The 16,753-nt window shown below is 55.1% G+C and overlaps 1 protein-coding gene across 13 annotated transcripts in view; it reads left to right on the top strand.

Moving 5' to 3' along the window:
- LMNA (lamin A/C) overlaps nt 1–16,024 on the top strand; it is a 59,300-nt gene extending 43,276 nt beyond the window's left edge. For 4 of the 13 annotated variants that reach the window (XM_063626759.1, XM_063626758.1, XM_063626761.1 and 1 more), the window contains exons 3-13: nt 6,798–6,954; nt 10,356–10,481; nt 10,758–10,928; nt 11,140–11,265; nt 11,845–12,065; nt 12,158–12,380; nt 12,866–12,973; nt 13,058–13,177; nt 13,599–13,688; nt 14,434–14,703; nt 15,026–16,024. In XM_063626759.1, the coding sequence (XP_063482829.1) occupies nt 6,798–6,954; nt 10,356–10,481; nt 10,758–10,928; nt 11,140–11,265; nt 11,845–12,065; nt 12,158–12,380; nt 12,866–12,973; nt 13,058–13,177; nt 13,599–13,688; nt 14,434–14,703; nt 15,026–15,052 (1,639 nt within the window). In that variant the 3' untranslated portion in view covers nt 15,053–16,024. Of the gene's footprint in view, nt 1–2,103; nt 2,159–2,839; nt 2,855–6,053; nt 6,137–6,797; nt 6,955–10,355; nt 10,482–10,757; nt 10,929–11,139; nt 11,266–11,804; nt 12,066–12,157; nt 12,381–12,865; nt 12,974–13,057; nt 13,178–13,598; nt 13,812–14,433; nt 14,704–15,025 lie in introns of those variants that run through there. The other 9 variants (XM_063626766.1, XM_063626764.1, XM_063626765.1 and 6 more) reach the window with 7 other exon arrangements.
- Nucleotides 16,025–16,753: the final 729 nt, after the last annotated feature.

Raw genomic sequence — 16,753 nt, forward strand, 5'->3', positions numbered from 1 at the left:
GACCCTAGGCATATTTGGCTGTTTGGCAGGTGTCACGCTCAAGGGAAGCATGTGGAAGCAGAGCCATGCCTGCTGTGGGTGCACATGCCTGCGTGAGGAAGTCGGGGTGTTCCATCCTGGGGCACCTATGGGCTTTTGAGGTGTACGATATTCAGAACTTCACAGGTTGGGGTTTGGGGAAGGCTCAAGGGGCTTCTAAGTCCCTGGAACAGCTGTCTCCCTCAGTTCCTCTCTCTCTTTTTTTTTTTTGAGATGGAGTCTTGCTCTGTTGCCCAGGATAGAATGCAGTGATGTGATCTTGGCTCACTGCAAACTCCACCTCCTGGGTTCAAGCGATTCTCCTGCCTCAGCCTCCCAAGTAGCTGGGACTATAGGTGCCCACCACCATGCCTGGCTAATTTTTGTATTTTTAGTAGAGATGGGGTTTCACCATGCTGGCCAGGATGGTCTCAAACTCCTGACCTCGTGATCCATCCACCTTGGCCTCCCAAAGTGCTGGGATTACAGGCATGAGCCACTGCGCCCAGCCTCAGTTCCTCTCTTTAAGGTCTCCTTTCCAGAGAGGGATAGCACCTTGAATGCCAGGGAGGGGAAGTCTCCACATCCTGCCCTTACCCGAGTTGTGGCAGACCCACAGACTAGCCAAGAAACCAAGCAGTGGTTGCTTTGCCGGGTGGGGGGCGGTGGGGGCTATCAAACCTCATGACTGGCCGCACACAAAGGTATGGATATGTGTATATTTGAGGGTGGGTGGGAGTGGCAGTTTCACTAGGCCTCTGTATCAATCTCTGACTGGGGTATCTCCCAGCAAGCGAGACAGAGGCAGACACACTTCCCAGACTGTCTTACTGGGTCTCTGTGTTATTCTCTGCAGTGTCTGTGTGTATCGTGCCATTTTCTATGTTTTGCACCAATCTGCTGTGAGTGTCCTCAGGTGACCTGGGGGCAGGTTTTTAGTGCCTGAGCCTACTCGTCTCCAGGCTTTAGTTTCCCTCTGTAAAAGTAGAGGAGTTGGTTCAGGAGAAGGTTCCTCTAGAAGCCTTGAGCCTGTGAACCGTCTAGTCTCAGGGTATTTGGGGGACACACAGAAAAAGCCCCACGACCCAACAGGTAGAACACTGGCTGAAATCAGCAGGGCAGAGCTGAGACAAGCTCAAGTAGGCTGAGGGGTAGGGAGGTTTTGGGTGAATGGGAGGGAGGGACAGAGGGAAGGATATATTGCAGTAGGAGGAGTTGCTGGAACAAAAGGAGGGGTTGTAGGAGTGGCTTGGGGTGGCAGCAGAAGATGCCCTGTCGCATGGCAGGAAGTCAGCCTGGGCAGAGGTCTAGGTGTCCAGGAGGGGCTGGGTGTGATGGCTCACGCCTGTAATCCCAGGACTTTGGGAGGCTGAGGCAGGAGGATCATGTGAGGTCAGGAGTTCAAGACCAGCCTGGCCAACGTGGTGAAACCCTGTCTCTACTAAAAATGCCAAAAATTAGCTGGTTGTTGTGGCAGGGCCTCTAATCCCAGCTACTCTGGAGGCTGAGGCACAAGAATTGCTTGAACCTGGAAGGTGGAGGTTGCAGGGAGCTGAGATCGCGCCACTGTACTCCAGCCTAGGCAACAGAGCGAGACTCTATCTCAAAGATAATAATAGGGGCCAGGCACGGTGGCTCATGACTATAATCCCAGCATTTTGGGAGGTGGAGGCAGGTGGATCACCTGAGGTCAGGAGTTTGAGACCAGCCTGGCCAACATGGCAAAACTCCGTCTCTACTAAAAATAGAAAAATTAGCTAGGCATGGTGGTGCAGGCCTGTAATCCAGCTACTGGGGAGGCTGAGAAGCAGGAGAATCACTTGAACCTGGGAGGCGAAGGTTGCAGTGAGATCACCTGGGTGACAGAATGAGACTCCATCTCCAAATAATAATAATAGTAATAATAATAATAAATGAAAAATTTTAAAATTAAAAAATTAAAAATTTTAAATTAAAATTAAACAAATTAGATGTCCAGGAGGATACAGGAGAGCATTTGCCACCTGGTGGTCTCCCTGTACCCACCCGGCCACAGGGGGCGACGTTCCTGGGAGACAGGAAATGCCCAGGGGCTGGGAGACCCTCTGCTCTTCTGCTTCCTTCCTGTGTGCTGCCTGGCGATGGGGAACTCTGAGGGCTGGTGAGCAGGGCTGCCGAGGAGTGGGTCTAAGGAGTGGGTCTAAGGAGGGCTGGGCCAGCTCCTCCACCTCCCCTTTGTCTTCCCCTCCCACTTGTTATTTTTAGCTACAGTGTCTTTCCCTCTTGCTTCTCCCCTAGACTGGGAGAGGAAACGGAGGCCTCTCCCTCTGGGCCTAGCATGTTGCCCCCAGCAACCGGGCCCAAACAGGCCTGTGGCCGGCCCTGGCTTCCATATCTGGCATCAGAGTTGGGCTGAGCAGGGTGACTCAGAGGGTGGGTCAGCGCCTGGCCCGGTGCCCACCCAGCCCCTTTGCTGTGCTGGTGCCTTTCTTCCCCAAACAGCCCCAAGGGCCCGGGCCTGCTGCAGCCCAGGAGCCAGAGTTCCTTGTCCCACCAGGCACAGCCCTGCAGACCCCTGCCTTGGGTCACATTTGCAAGTGCCAACTGTCATTTCTACCTTATTCTTTTCCTCTCTGTTCCCCTCCCCACCCCCTCTCTTCCCTCTTTCTGAGATCAGATTTGCCAGTGATAGGAAGAGTTAGAAACAGGATGCCCAGCCCTTCTCGCCTCACGAGGCCGCTGAGTTGCAGCCATTCCTGTGCTTGGGGAACCTGGAGGATGCAAGGGAAAGGACTGGCACTCTGCTGGCACAGCACCCGGCCTGGGGCAGGACATGGGCGAAGCCAGGGTCTCCCCTGTGAGCACTAGAGGATTTCCCGACCCCTGCCCGGGTATTGTGTGCCTGAGCATGAGTCACCTGAGGGGCCCAGGTTCCCACCCTTCCCCGCTCCTCTGGCCTGCCCCACCCTGTCCTCCCTGCCAACCCAGCACGGGGATGGCACTCAGCATGTGCTCAGCTTTCCCGATGCCATCCCCCAGTGGAGTGGGCTGCACCACCACCCTGGGACTGAATGCCTGGCCAGGGTCTACTTTGGTCCCTGCTAGGTCTGAGGACCCCTCCTAGGAAGAAAATTGCACTTGGGGGCGGGGGCAGGGAGGAGGGAGGAGAGACACTGGGCTCTACTGTACCCCTAGTCATCTCTTGGGGTGTGCGTGTGGCTCCCTGGCCACAAAGCTCCCGAGGTCTGAGTCATGAGCCCATGGGTGATAGTGGCTTCTTCCCCGCAGATGGGAGCTCCCCGTGCCTAAGAAAACCACAAAGGTTCTTCTTCACTTCCCTCTCTGCTCGTGGTTTCTGTCATCTGCAGGGTGTGTCTTAGTCCTTTAATCTCCTCTCTTTGCAGTGCTAGTCAAAACCTCCACCAGGGAAAGACAGATACCCCCCTTACTTTCTTTTCTTTGAGATGGAGTCTTGCTCTGTCACCCATGCTGTAGTGCAGTGGCACAATCTCGGCTCACTGCAAGCTCCACCTCCTGAGTTCAAGTGATCCTCCTACCTCAGCCTCCTCAGTGGCTGGGACTACAGGTGTACGCCACCATACCCAGCTAATTTTTTTTTCTTTTTTTTTGAGATAGAGTCTCACTCTGTCGCCCAGGCTGGAGTACAGTGGTGCAATCTCGACTCACTACAACCTCCACCTCCCAGGCTCAAGCAATTCTCGTGTCTCAGCCTCCCAAGTTGCTGGGACTATGGACGTGCACCACCATGCCCGACTAATTTTTGTATTTTTAATAGAGTCAAGGTTTCACCATGTTGGCAGACTAGTCTCGAACTTCTGGCCTCAACTGATCCACCTGCCTCGGCCTCCCAAAGTGCTGGGATTACAGGTGTGAGCCACCACGCCCAGCCAGCCCTCTTACTTTCCTTGGAGACCATATACTGTGGCTTGTGCCAAAGTGGTACAGCATGGATTTCCAGCTCCCCTATCTACTTGCTGCAGGACCCTGGATGTAGCTTTCTGTGCCTATTTCCTCAATTGCATAGGAATAGCACCTATCGCATAGGGTAGCTGTGAAGATGACATGAGTTAACATTATAATATTTAGAGCAGTGCTTGGTACCTAATAAGCTCTATATAAATGTTTGCTATTATTATTATCACTGCCACCACCAGTTTTGCAAGCAGCAGAAGGTGAAGAGGTTAGACTGAAGAAAAAACTTCTGTGCTCAGCCCATAAGCTCGCAGAGCACAGGGATCATGCATCTCTTTTCCTCAGTCAGTGTCTGCCAGGTACTGGCAAGGAAAGGCTGCTACCAGAGAGAACTCCTGGAATTCCTCCTGGCACCTAAGGAGGCTGGGGAGACAGAACTAGGGAAGAGGTGCCCTTGAGACATCTTCTGAAATCATCCCATCGCCTTCCAGCTTCTTTCAGCTCAGGCTGGCTGGTCGGGGGAACGCTTTGTGCCATAGTGTCTGCCCTCTTCCTCCTCCTGGCTTCTCCGTTCTCTCTGGAACTCGTGGCTTAGGAAAGCAGTGAGGTGGAGGAGGAGGAACCCTAGATCAGCAGCTAGAATTGACTGGAATGCTGCTGCTGGCTTGCGGTAATTGACACTGGGCCATTCACCTTCCTCCTCTGCACCTCAGTTTCCTCATCTATAAAAGGGAGAGGGTTGAGCTGAACCAACTCTAAGCTCCTTCTAGTTCTCTAAATTCTGAGAGCCTCCCAGTACAGCCAGCTGCAGCCGTTAGCCTTCAGGGTAGGGAGGCCTCTTCTAGGAAGCCCCAGCCAGCCTGGGAGTCGGCCCAAGGAGCTGGGAATCTAAGGCTGCCCCAGTCTCTTCACTTTACCAGCGGTTTTTCTTCATTCTCCCTCCTCCCCCTGCAGCTGCTTCAGCTTCGGAAAAGTTCTGAAGTCATGGAAAGTTGGGGCTGTGCTCCCAGCCAGGGGCTAGGCCGGATGGCAGCCAAAACCTGAGCTGGGTTTTGACTTTATTTTTAGCTTTTCTGACTGAGACAGAGGAGGGAATACATTCTCCAGTTCTGGAAGGGGCTCTTTTTTGCAGGAGAAAGACATTTGCATTAAACAACTTGTTCTGAGGTGTGGCCAGAGGCCTGGACTGAGCAAGTGTGCAGGCTGGGGGAGCTTCCTCTGGCTTCTCTTGTCCTTCCCCTGCCCCTCTGAGTGTCACTCTATCCTTCCTGCTTGGTGGGGGGAGGTGGGGGTGACTCCTTTTTTGGACTCTCCTAAGCCGGTGGCAGAACGCTGCCTGGTCTCGTCCTCCAGAGCTTCTGCAAATCTAGCCTTCCCTATCCCTCTTCACAGTGAATTGCTGGGCCTCTTGGAGTTTAGGGCTTTTGTGGTAGGAGAAAAATGTTGGCAGAGCCGCTTTTCTCCTTTCCAGGATAGATTTTTCCTTCTGCCCACGCTTGGTTTTCCTTTTTTCCATCTGCTGTGGTGGGCTCATGCTTAAGCACTGATGAGTTACAGATGGCAGCTGGAACCAGGTCCTCTGGATCTTTCCCTCCGCTCCCTGGGTCTGCTGCTTTCTCTCACCCTATATTTGTGAAGGGATTGTAACGTCTAGAAAGTTCTTTGGTTCTCTGGAGGTTTTTAAGAAAATAGGACCTTTCAGGCCGGGCGCGGTGGCTCAAGCTTGTAATCCCAGCACTTTGGGAGGCCGAGGCGGGCGAATCACGAGGTCAGGAGATCGAGACCACGGTGAAACCCCGTCTCTACTAAAAATACAAAAAACTAGCCGGGCGTCGTCGTGGGCGCCTGTAGTCCCAGCTACTCGGAGAGGCTGAGGCAGGAGAATGGCGTGAACCCAGGAGGCGGAGCTTGCAGTGAGCCGAGATTGCGCCACTGCACTCCAGCCTGGGCGACAGAGCGAGACTCCGTCTCAAAAAAAAAAAAAAAAAAAAAAGAAAATAGGACCTTTCTATTTCTCCAGTCCACCAGCAAAAATAATCAGGGGCCCAGAAAAGGTGAGGGAGGTGGCAGAGACAGCGCTGTTCCACTGGTTATAGCTAAAGCTTTACCCACTTTGAGGAGCAGGGAGGCTTAAAGCTGGGGCCCAGATGGACCTGGAGGCCTGGGATCCACATCTGGAGCCAGATGCTGAGGCTGTGGTAGATGGGTAGGGCTCAGCCTTCTCCCAGGGCACGGATGAGGCAGGAGGGAGGGAGGCAGGGACCCCTCTGTTCAGTGCAGATCAGGGCACCCAGACTGGGTCTGAGGTCCCTCTGAGCTCTAACCAGACTTCCCTTCCCCACAGTCCCACATGTGTAAAAGGGACTAGGAGAGGTGACCAAGTACCTTTGGGGCTCAGATCGAGAAGTGCTAGGGACATGTGGGCCATGAGCTTAGTTGTCAGGCTCTCAGAGGGAGGGAAGCTTGGCCAAAGGGAAGTGGGTGGAGTCCAGGGAGAAGGCTAAGGCCCTGTGTGGGAAGGGGCAGGAGACAAAGGTACCCCTGTCTCTTTGGGAAAGAATGGGAGGAGACAGAGGGAAAAGCATTCATATCACGGGGTAGAGCTCTGCCCTTGGCCCCAGGCACGTTCCTGAGCCCTGAGTCATGGGAAGGGTGGAGAAGCAGGAAGGGGGTTTTCAGGGACCTTGGGGAGGTGGGAGCCCAGGCCCAGAGGCAAGCAGATGCAAACCAACCTAATGCAAGGATGCCCTCTCCTGGTAGTTGCAGGCACAGCAGCGCCAGCCCCCATGGCTGACCTCTTGGGAGCCTGGCACTGTCTAGGCACACAGACTCCTTCTCTTAAATCCACTCTCCCCTCTCTTCTTTAGCAATACCAAGAAGGAGGGTGACCTGATAGCTGCTCAGGCTCGGCTGAAGGACCTGGAGGCTCTGCTCAACTCCAAGGAGGCTGCATTGAGCACTGCTCTCAGTGAGAAGCGCACGCTGGAGGGCGAGCTGCACGATCTGCGGGGCCAGGTGGCCAAGGTGAGGCCACCCTGCAGGGCCCACCCATGGCCCCACCTAACACATGTACTCTCACTCTTCTACCTAGGCCCTCCCCCATGTGGTGCCTGGTCTGACCTGTCACCTGATTTCAGAGCCATTCATCTGTCCTAGAGTCATTTTACCCACTGAGGCCACATCTTATCCTAATTTGGCCGCCCATGGGATCTACCACAGTGAATTTAAAATAATCCAGGAGGCCGGGCGCGGTGGCTCACGCCTGTAATTCCAGCACTTTGGGAGGCCGAGGCGGGCGGATCACGAGGTCAGGTGATCGAGACCACCCTGGCTAACACAGTGAAACCCCGTCTCTACTAAAAATACAAAAAATTAGCCGGGCATGGTGGCGGATGCCTGTAGTCCCAGCTGCTCGGGAGGCGGAGGCAGGAGAATGGCGTGAACCCGGGAGGCGGAGCTTGCAGCGAGCTGAGATCTCGCCACTGCACTCCAGCCTGGGCAACAGAGCGAGACTCCGTCTCAAAAAAAAAAAAAATAATAATAATAAAATAGGCCGGGCGCGGTGGCTCACGCCTGTAATCCCAGCACTTTGGGAGGCCGAGGCGGGCGGATCACGAGGTCAGGAGATCGAGACCATCCTGGCTAACAAGGTGAAACCCCATCTCTACTAAAAATACAAAAATTAGCCGGGCGAGGTGGCAGGCGCCTGTAGTCCCAGCTACGCGGGAGGCTGAGGCAGGAGAATGGCGTGAACCCCGGGGGGCGGAGCCTGCAGTGAGCCAAGATCGCGCCACTGCACTCCAGCCTGGGTGAAAGAGCGAGACTCCGTCTAAAAAAAAAAAAAAAAATAAATAAATAAATAAATAAATAAATAAATAAATAAAAATAAAAATAAAATAATCCAGGCCAGGTGTGGTGGCTCATGCCTGTAATCCCAGCACTTTGGGAGGCCAAGGTGGGTGGATCATTTGAGGTCAGGAGTTTGAGACCAATCTGACCAACATGGTTAAACCCCATCTCTACTAAAAATACAAAATTAGCCAGGCGTGGTGGTGCACACCTGTAGTCCCAACTACTTGTGAGGCTGAGGCAGGAAAATCATTTGAACCCAGGATCAGAGGTTGTGGTGAACTGAGATTGTGCCATTGCACTCCAGCCTGGGCAACAAGAGCAAAAATCTATCTCAAAAAAAAAAAAAAAAAAAATAGCCAGGCACGGTGGCTCATGCCTGTAATCCTAGCACTTTGGGAGGCAGAGGTGGGCAGATCACCTGAGGTTAGGAGTTCGAGACCAGACTGGCCAACATGGCGAAACCTCATCTCTACTAAGAATACAAAAATTAGCTGGGCATGGTGGAAGGCACCTGTAATCCCAGCTACTTGGGAGTCTGAGCTAGGAGAATCGCTTGAACCCAGGAGGTGGAGGTTGCAGTGAGCCAAGATCGGGTCACAGCACTCCAGCCTAGGCAACAGAGCGAGACTCCGTCTCAAAAAAAATAAATAAAAATAAAAATAAAAAATAAATAAAAGCTAGGAATCAAAGAAGCAGTTTATGCCTAATTTCAGTCTCATCTGTTCATAGTGGGGCCAGGATTAGAGTCAGTGGCCAAGCTTCCATCCTGGGTTCTTTCCCTTCCCAGGCCCTACCATCATAGTATACCAGGGAAAGACCCGGAGAAGCCAGCAGGTTGACCACCAAACCAAGGCTGGGCCACCTTCCTCCTGGGTCTGGTCTCCAGCCTCCCAGTTGTACCCTTCCCCCAGCCCTTCCTGGTTGCACTGATCAGCCTGTGCTTCCTTGCCCTGTTTTTCTTTATAAATAGAGACATTAGAGACATGTTCTCCTCTCTCTGTCTCTCTTTTTTTTTTTTTTTTTTTTTGAGACGGAATCTTACTCTGTCACCCAGGCTGGAGTGCAATGGCACGATCTCAGCTCACTGCAACCTCTGTCTCCCGGGTTCAAGCAATTCTCCTGCCTCAGCCTCCCGAGTAGCTGGGATTACAGGTGCCCGCCACCATGCCCAGCTACTTTTTGTATTTTTCGTGCAGACAGGGCTTCACCATGTTGGCCAGGATGGTCTCCATCTCCTGACCTCAGGTGTTCTGCCCGCCTCGGCCTCCCAAAGTGCTGGGATTACAGGCGTGAGCCACCATGCCTGGTAAGATGGGTTCTCTCTGTGTTGTTGAGGCTGGTCTTGAACTCCTGGCCGCAAGAGATCTTCCTGCCTCAGCCTCCCAATGTGCTGGGATTATAGGCATGAGCCACCACACTTAGCCCAGCCTGCACTTTCTTAAATGAAAATCTAAGCATACGGCTGGGTGTGGTGGCTCATGCCTGTAATCCCAGCACTTTGGGAGGCCGAGGTGGGCGGATCACGAGGTCAGGAGATGGAGACCATCCTGGCCAACATGGTGAAACCCCGTCTCTACTAAAAATACAAAAATTAGTTGGGTGTGGTGGCGCATGTCTGTAGTCCCAGCTACTCAGGAGGCTGAGGCAGGAGAATGGCATGAACCTGGGAGACGGAGCTTGCAGTGAGCCGAGATCGTGCCACTGCACTCCAGCCTGGGTGACAGAGCGAGACTCCGTCTCAAAAATAAAAATAAAAATAAAAAAAAGAAAATCTAAGCATGGTGCTCCCCTGCTCAAACATCGTCAGGTTCTTTTCATGGCAGATAAGGGCATCTCTTCATGAGCCAGCCCCTGCCTACTGACCCACCCACCTCTCCCACCCCTTCCCACCCCGTACTTCAGGCTTCAGCAGTACTGATCTTTCCAAAGACCCCACAACATGCATGCCTTCATACCTCTGTGCCCATACATGCTTGTTTCTGCCCTTGAAGTCATGACAGTAACTCTCTGTAGGCCCCGCTAGCCTGTCCCTTGGGTCTTAGCCTCTTGGAGGCCTTCCTGGAGCCCCCCAAAAGTACCCCAGGCATACTTTGGTTCCTTCTCTCATGTCCCCTCAGTACTTTGTGCATACCTCCTTTATAGCAGGTGCTATGTTGTGCCAGAGAAGGGAGTCCTGTGGCTGGGGGGCATATATCTTTTCTTTTTGAGACAGAGTCTAGCTGTGTCGCCCAGGCTGGAGTGCAGTAGTGCGATCTCGGCTCACTGCAACCTCCACCTCCTGGATTCAAGCGATTCTTGTGCCTCAGCCTCCTGAGTAGCTGGGACTACAGGCATGTGCCACCATCAAGCCCGGCTACTTTTTTGTATTAGATATATCTTTTCTCTCTTAGCACAGTACCTACCAAGAGTGAGTGAGTAGATGTCCTGACCCCTGCAGGCATCCAAGGCCCTCCTTCCCTGGACCTATTTCCACATGTATGAAGGGGTGCACGGGCAGCAGCCCACCTCTCAGCTTCCTTCCAGTCCTTGTGTTCTGTGACCCCTTTTCCTCACCTCTGCCTGCTTCCTCACAGCTTGAGGCAGCCCTGGGTGAGGCCAAGAAGCAACTTCAGGATGAGATGCTGCGGCGGGTGGATGCTGAGAACAGGCTGCAGACCATGAAGGAGGAACTGGACTTCCAGAAGAACATCTACAGCGAGGTGGGGACTGTGCTTTGCAGGCCAGAGGGCTGGGGCTGGGTGATGACAGACTTGGGCTGGGCTTGGGGGGACTAGCTGCATGCAGAGCTCGCCTTCCTGAGTCCCTTGCCCTAGTGGACAGGGAGTTGGGGGTGGCCAGCACTCAGCTCCCAGGTTAAAGTGGGGCTGGTAGTGGCTCGTGGAGTAGGGCTGGGCAGGGAGCCCCGCCCCTGGGTCTTGGCCTCCCAGGAACTAATTCTGATTTTGGTTTCTGTGTCCTTGCTCCAACCCTTCCAGGAGCTGCGTGAGACCAAGCGCCGTCATGAGACCCGACTGGTGGAGATTGACAATGGGAAGCAGCGTGAGTTTGAGAGCCGGCTGGCGGATGCCCTGCAGGAACTGCGGGCCCAGCATGAAGACCAGGTGGAGCAGTATAAGAAGGAGCTGGAGAAGACTTATTCTGCCAAGGTGCTTGCTCTCACCTGGTTCCCTCTCTGCCTCTGCCCTTGGCAGCCCTACCCTTACCCACGCTGGGCTATGCCTTGGGGGGATCAGGCAGATGGTGGCAGGGAGCTCAGGGTGGCCCAGGACCTGAGGCTGTAGCAGTGATGCCCAACTCAGGCCTGTGCCTCCACCCTTCCCGGTCACCACAGTCCTAACCCTTTGTCCTCCCCTCCAGCTGGACAATGCCAGGCAGTCTGCTGAGAGGAACAGCAACCTGGTGGGGGCCGCCCACGAGGAGCTGCAGCAGTCGCGCATCCGCATCGACAGCCTCTCTGCCCAGCTCAGCCAACTCCAGAAGCAGGTGATACCCCACCTCACCCCTCCATCCAGGGGCCTAGAGTCTGGGCAGGATGCAGGCTGGAAGCCCAGAGTTGGGGGTGGGAGGTTCCTGAGGAGGAGAGGGATGAAAAGTGTCCCCAGAACCACAGAGAAGGGTCACAGGATGTGGAGTCAGATGGCCTGTGTGCTGTTTCTGTACACTCTTACCTCACCTTCACTTCTCAGGGCTTTGGTTTTCCCATTCAAAAATGGAGGCTGTTCTTAATCTCCCTAACTCAGAGTTGCCATAAGACTCTGCAATGTGAGGTGTTAAAAGCGTCAGTATTTTTCTAGCTGGCTGTGCCATTTGTGACAGGAGAAAAAGAGTTTAGCTTCAGAACGAGAGGTTTCAGTTAGACAAGGGGAAGGACTTCCCAGTTGCCAGCCAAGACTATGTTTAGAGCTTGTGATCTTCAGAGCTGGCTCTGATGAGGGCTCTGGGGAAGCCTCTGATTGCAGATCCTGGAGAGAGTAGCCAGGTGTCTCCTACACCGACCCACGTCCCTCCTTCCCCATACTTAGGGCCCTTGGGAGCTCACCAAACCCTCCCATACCCCTGCAGCTGGCAGCCAAGGAGGCGAAGCTTCGAGACCTGGAGGACTCACTGGCCCGTGAGCGGGACACCAGCCGGCGGCTGCTAGCAGAAAAGGAGCGGGAGATGGCCGAGATGCGGGCAAGGATGCAGCAGCAGCTGGACGAGTACCAGGAGCTTCTGGACATCAAGCTGGCCCTGGACATGGAGATCCACGCCTACCGCAAGCTCCTGGAGGGCGAGGAGGAGAGGTGGGCTGGGGAGACGTCGGGGAGGTGCTGGCAGTGTCCTCTGGCCAGCGACTGGCCTTGACTAGACCCCCACTTGGTCTTCCTCTCCCCAGGCTACGCCTGTCCCCCAGTCCCACCTCGCAGCGCAGCCGTGGCCGTGCTTCCTCCCACTCATCCCAGACACAGGGTGGGGGCAGCATCACCAAAAAGCGCAAGCTGGAGTCCACCGAGAGCCGCAGCAGCTTCTCACAGCATGCACGCACTAGCGGGCGCGTGGCCGTGGAGGAGGTGGACGAGGAGGGCAAGTTTGTCCGGCTGCGCAACAAGTCCAATGAGGTAGGCTCCTGGTCAGGGTCTAAGGGGATACAGCTGCATCAGGGAGAGAGTGGCAAGACAGAGGGATGGCATGTGGAGAGAGGAACATCCTTGCCCTCAGAGGGTGGACCAGGGTGAGCCTGTATATCTCCTCCACACTCTAGTTCCAGGCCTGGCTCCTGGACTCTTTGGCTGTGAGACCTTGAGCAGGTTATTTAACCTCTCAGAGCATCAGTTTCCTCATCTGTAAAATGGGGACGAATAATGATCCCTAAGTCTTTGAGTTGTTGGGAAGACGAAAGATAAGGTATCCGTGTGCCTGGTGCTGCGTATGTATCCACAGATCATGGCTATTATCCCCAGGGGGAAGGGCAGTGACAGGGGTAGGTGTAGATGGAAGGAGAGGCCTCAATTGCAGGCGGGCAGAGGGCTGGGCCCTTGAGCAAGATACACCCAAGAGCCTGGGTGAGCCTCCCCCACCTTCCTCTTCCCTATCTTCCCGGCAGGACCAGTCCATGGGCAATTGGCAGATCAAGCGCCAGAATGGAGATGATCCCTTGCTGACTTACCGCTTCCCACCAAAGTTCACCCTGAAGGCTGGGCAGGTGGTGACGGTGAGTGGCAGGGCGCTTGGGACTCTGGGGAGGCCTTGGGTGGCGATGGGAGTGCTGAGGTAAGTGTCCTTTTCTCCTCTCCAGATCTGGGCTGCAGGAGCTGGGGCCACCCATAGCCCCCCTACCGACCTGGTGTGGAAGGCACAGAACACCTGGGGCTGCGGGAACAGCCTGCGCACGGCTCTCATCAACTCCACTGGGGAAGTAAGTAGGCCTGGGCCTGGCTGCTTGCTGGACGAGGCTCCCCGTGATGGCCAACATCGGAGCCAGCTGCCCCCAACCCAAGTTTGCCAATTTGGGGCCCCTTTCTAGAGCTGTCTGTTGCAGGCCCCAGACTTCCCCACCCAGTAGGCAAAGCAAAAGATGCTTCCTCAACAGCACAAGGGGTGGAAGTTAGACAGTGAGAATTGTTAAAGGCAGAGCCATACTCCTACCCGGAGAGCTTGACAGTGTCCCTCCGGGGTGGAAATGAGTTCCTTAGCTCCATCACCACAGAAGACAGAGTAAGCAGCAGGCCGGACAAGGGGCAGGTCACAAGAAAAGTTGCAGGTGGTCACTGGGGTAGACATGCTGTACAACCCTTCCCTGGCCCTGACTCTTGGGCCTGGTTCTCTGTCCCCGCCAGGAGGTGGCCATGCGCAAGCTGGTGCGCTCAGTGACTGTGGTTGAGGACGACGAGGATGAGGATGGAGATGACCTGCTCCATCACCACCACGTGAGTGGTAGCCGCCGCTGAGGCCGAGCCTGCACTGGGGCCACCCAGCCAGGCCTGGGGGCAGCCTCTCCCCAGCCTCCCCGTGCCAAAAATCTTTTCATTAAAGAATGTTTTGGAACTTTACTCGCTGGCCTGGCCTTTCTTCTCTCTCCTCCCTATACCTTGAACAGGGAACCCAGGTGTCTGGGTGCCCTACTCTGGTAAGGAAGGGAGTGGGAACTTTCTGATGCCATGGAATATTCCTGTGGGAGAAGTGGACAAGGGTCTGGATTTGTCTCCTGGGAAAGGGAGGGGAGGACAGACGTGGGGCATGCCCGCCCTGCCTCTCTCCGCCATTCTTGTTGCATGCATATCCTCTCATTTCCCTCATTTTTCCTGCAAGAATGTTCTCTCTCATTCCTGACCGCCCCCCCCACTCCAATTAATAGTGCATGCCTGCTGCCCTACAAGCTTGCTCCCTTTCTGTCTTCTTTTCCTCTTAAGCTCAGAGTAGCTAGAACAGAGTCAGAGTCACCGCTCTGGTTCTCTGTCCCCAAGTCTTCCTGAGCCTTCTCCCCTTTTATGTCTTCCCTCTCCTCCTCCTGGCCCCTGGCCTCCCAAACCCCTGTTGCCCTCTAGCTCCTTAGGCACAGCACCCCACCTTCCTGCCTGGCGGCTGGGAGCCTGCAGGAGCCTGGAGCCTGGTTGGGCCTGAGTGGTCAGTCCCAGGCTCGCCGTCCCGCCTGAGCCTTGTCTCCCTTCCCAGGGCTCCCACTGCACCAGCTCGGGGGACCCCGCTGAGTACAACCTGCGCTCGCGCACCGTGCTGTGCGGGACCTGCGGGCAGCCTGCCGACAAGGCATCTGCCAGCGGCTCAGGAGCCCAGGTGGGCGGACCCATCTCCTCTGGCTCTTCTGCCTCCAGTGTCACGGTCACTCGCAGCTACCGCAGTGTGGGGGGCAGTGGGGGTGGCAGCTTCGGGGACAATCTGGTCACCCGCTCCTACCTCCTGGGCAACTCCAGCCCCCGAACCCAGGTGAGTTGTCTCTGCTTTGTCTCCAAATCCTGCAGGCGGGTCCCTGGTCATCAAGGGGTAGGACGAGGTGGCCTTGCAGGGGGGAGAGCCTGCCTTCTCTTCCGCAGCCCGGGGGAGTGGGAGCCTCCTCCCCACAGCCTGAGTCCTAGACAGCCCACCCCTGCATCCTGCCCCTCTTGTCTGAGCCCCAGACTGGAGGGCAGGGGCAGGGCTGGAGTGTGAGGGATGAGGGAGATGCTACCTCCCTTCTAGGGGCCAGGGGAGGGAGGGTCTGGGTCCAGGCCCTGCTGCTCACACCTCTCTCCTCTGTCTTCTCTCTTAGAGCCCCCAGAACTGCAGCATCATGTAATCTGGGACCTGCCAGGCAGGGGTGGGGATGGAGGCTTCCTGCGTCCTCCTCACCTCATGCCCACCCCCTGCCCTGCACCTCATGGGAGGGGGTTTGAAGCCAAAGAAAAATAACCCTTTGGTTTTTTTCTTCTGTATTTTTTTTTTCTAAGAGAAGTTATTTTCTACAGTGGTTTTATACTGAAGGAAAAACACAAGCAAAAAAAACAAACAAAAAAAACCATCTATCTCAATCCTAATTTCTCCTGCCTTCCTTTTCCCTGCTTCCAGGAAACTCCACATCTGCCTTAAAACCAAAGAGGGCTTCCTCTAGAAGCCAAGGGAAAGGGGTGCTTTTATAGAGGCTAGCTTCTGCTTTTCTGCCCTGGCTGCTGCCCCCACCCCGGGGACCCTGTGACATGGTGCCTGAGAGGCAGGCACGGAGGCTTCTCTGCCAGCCTCCTCTGGACGGCAGGCTCACTGCCAGGCCAGCCTCCGAGAGGGAGAGAAAGAGAGAGGACGGCTTGAGCCGGGCCCCTGGGCTTGGCCTCCCGTGATTCCACTACATCTGGCTGAAGTTCCTCTGCCTGCCCCGCCCCCAGTCCCCACCCCTGCCCCCAGGCCCGGGGTGAGTCCATTCTCCTAAGTACCAGCTGTGCTTGCTTTTCTGTATTTTATTTAGACAAGAGATGGGAATGAGGTGGGAGGTGGAAGAAGGGAGAAGAAAGGTGAGTTTGAGCTGCCTTCCCTAGCTTTAGACCCTGGGTGGGCTCTGTGCAGTCACTGGAGGTTGAAGCCAAGTGGGGTGCTGGGAGGAGGGAGAGGGAGGTCACTGGAAAGGGGAGAGCCTGCTGGCACCCACTGCCGAGGAGGAAGGCAAGAGGGGGTGGAGGGGTGTGGCAGTGGTTTTGGCAAACACTAAAGAACCCTTGCCTCCCCGTTTCCCATCTGCACCCCTTCTCTCCTCTCCAAATCAATACACTAGTTGTTTCTACCCCTGGCTGCTGTGGTGTCTTTGTTGGTGGACGTCGCTGTGTGTACTGAGGTGCAGACTCGTGGGCATGCACACACACACACACAGCACACACACACACACACACACACACACAGTGCCGCAGGGTCACTGCATCCTCCTGCTCATTGCTGCCCAGCCCTGCCCTGCTCCAGGGGAAACAATTAGAGATCAGAGCACTTTGGGTGCACATCTGGGCTCTCGGTAGTGGCTGAGGGGGAAAGGCTTTGATACAACCATCACCACCCGCTGTACGGCTCTCTCCCAATGGAAGTCCTTCAGAGAAGCAGAGCCTGAAGGAGGGCGTTTGCTAACTAACTTCCCTCATCCACCAGCACTTACTGAGTGCTTTCTCTGTGCTGGGCCCTGAGCAAAGCATGAATATAAGACATATGATATAGACCCAGTCTGGGGGTGGTGACATATCAGGACGTAAGGACAAGGACACCCGGGGAGGAGGGAGCAGAAGCTGCAGGAGAGGGCAGAGGAAAGGAGCAGTTAATGTCCCTTTGTGCCATATTGTGCTCAGCTTGGGGGATTGGGAAATGAACAAGACAAGATGCCCACTGTCCTCAGGGAAATTACACCCCAGTGGGAGTCAGAAAACAGACTTCAGACAAAGGGATGTGTTAGGCCAAGTAGAAGCCTCAGAGGGGGTTCCAACCTGGGGTCATGAGGTGCCCAGATTGAGGGGAGGGGCCCCAAACAGGG

The sequence above is a fragment of the Symphalangus syndactylus genome, chromosome 12 (genome assembly GCF_028878055.3).
Source record: "Symphalangus syndactylus isolate Jambi chromosome 12, NHGRI_mSymSyn1-v2.1_pri, whole genome shotgun sequence".
Lineage (NCBI taxonomy): Eukaryota > Metazoa > Chordata > Mammalia > Primates > Hylobatidae > Symphalangus > Symphalangus syndactylus.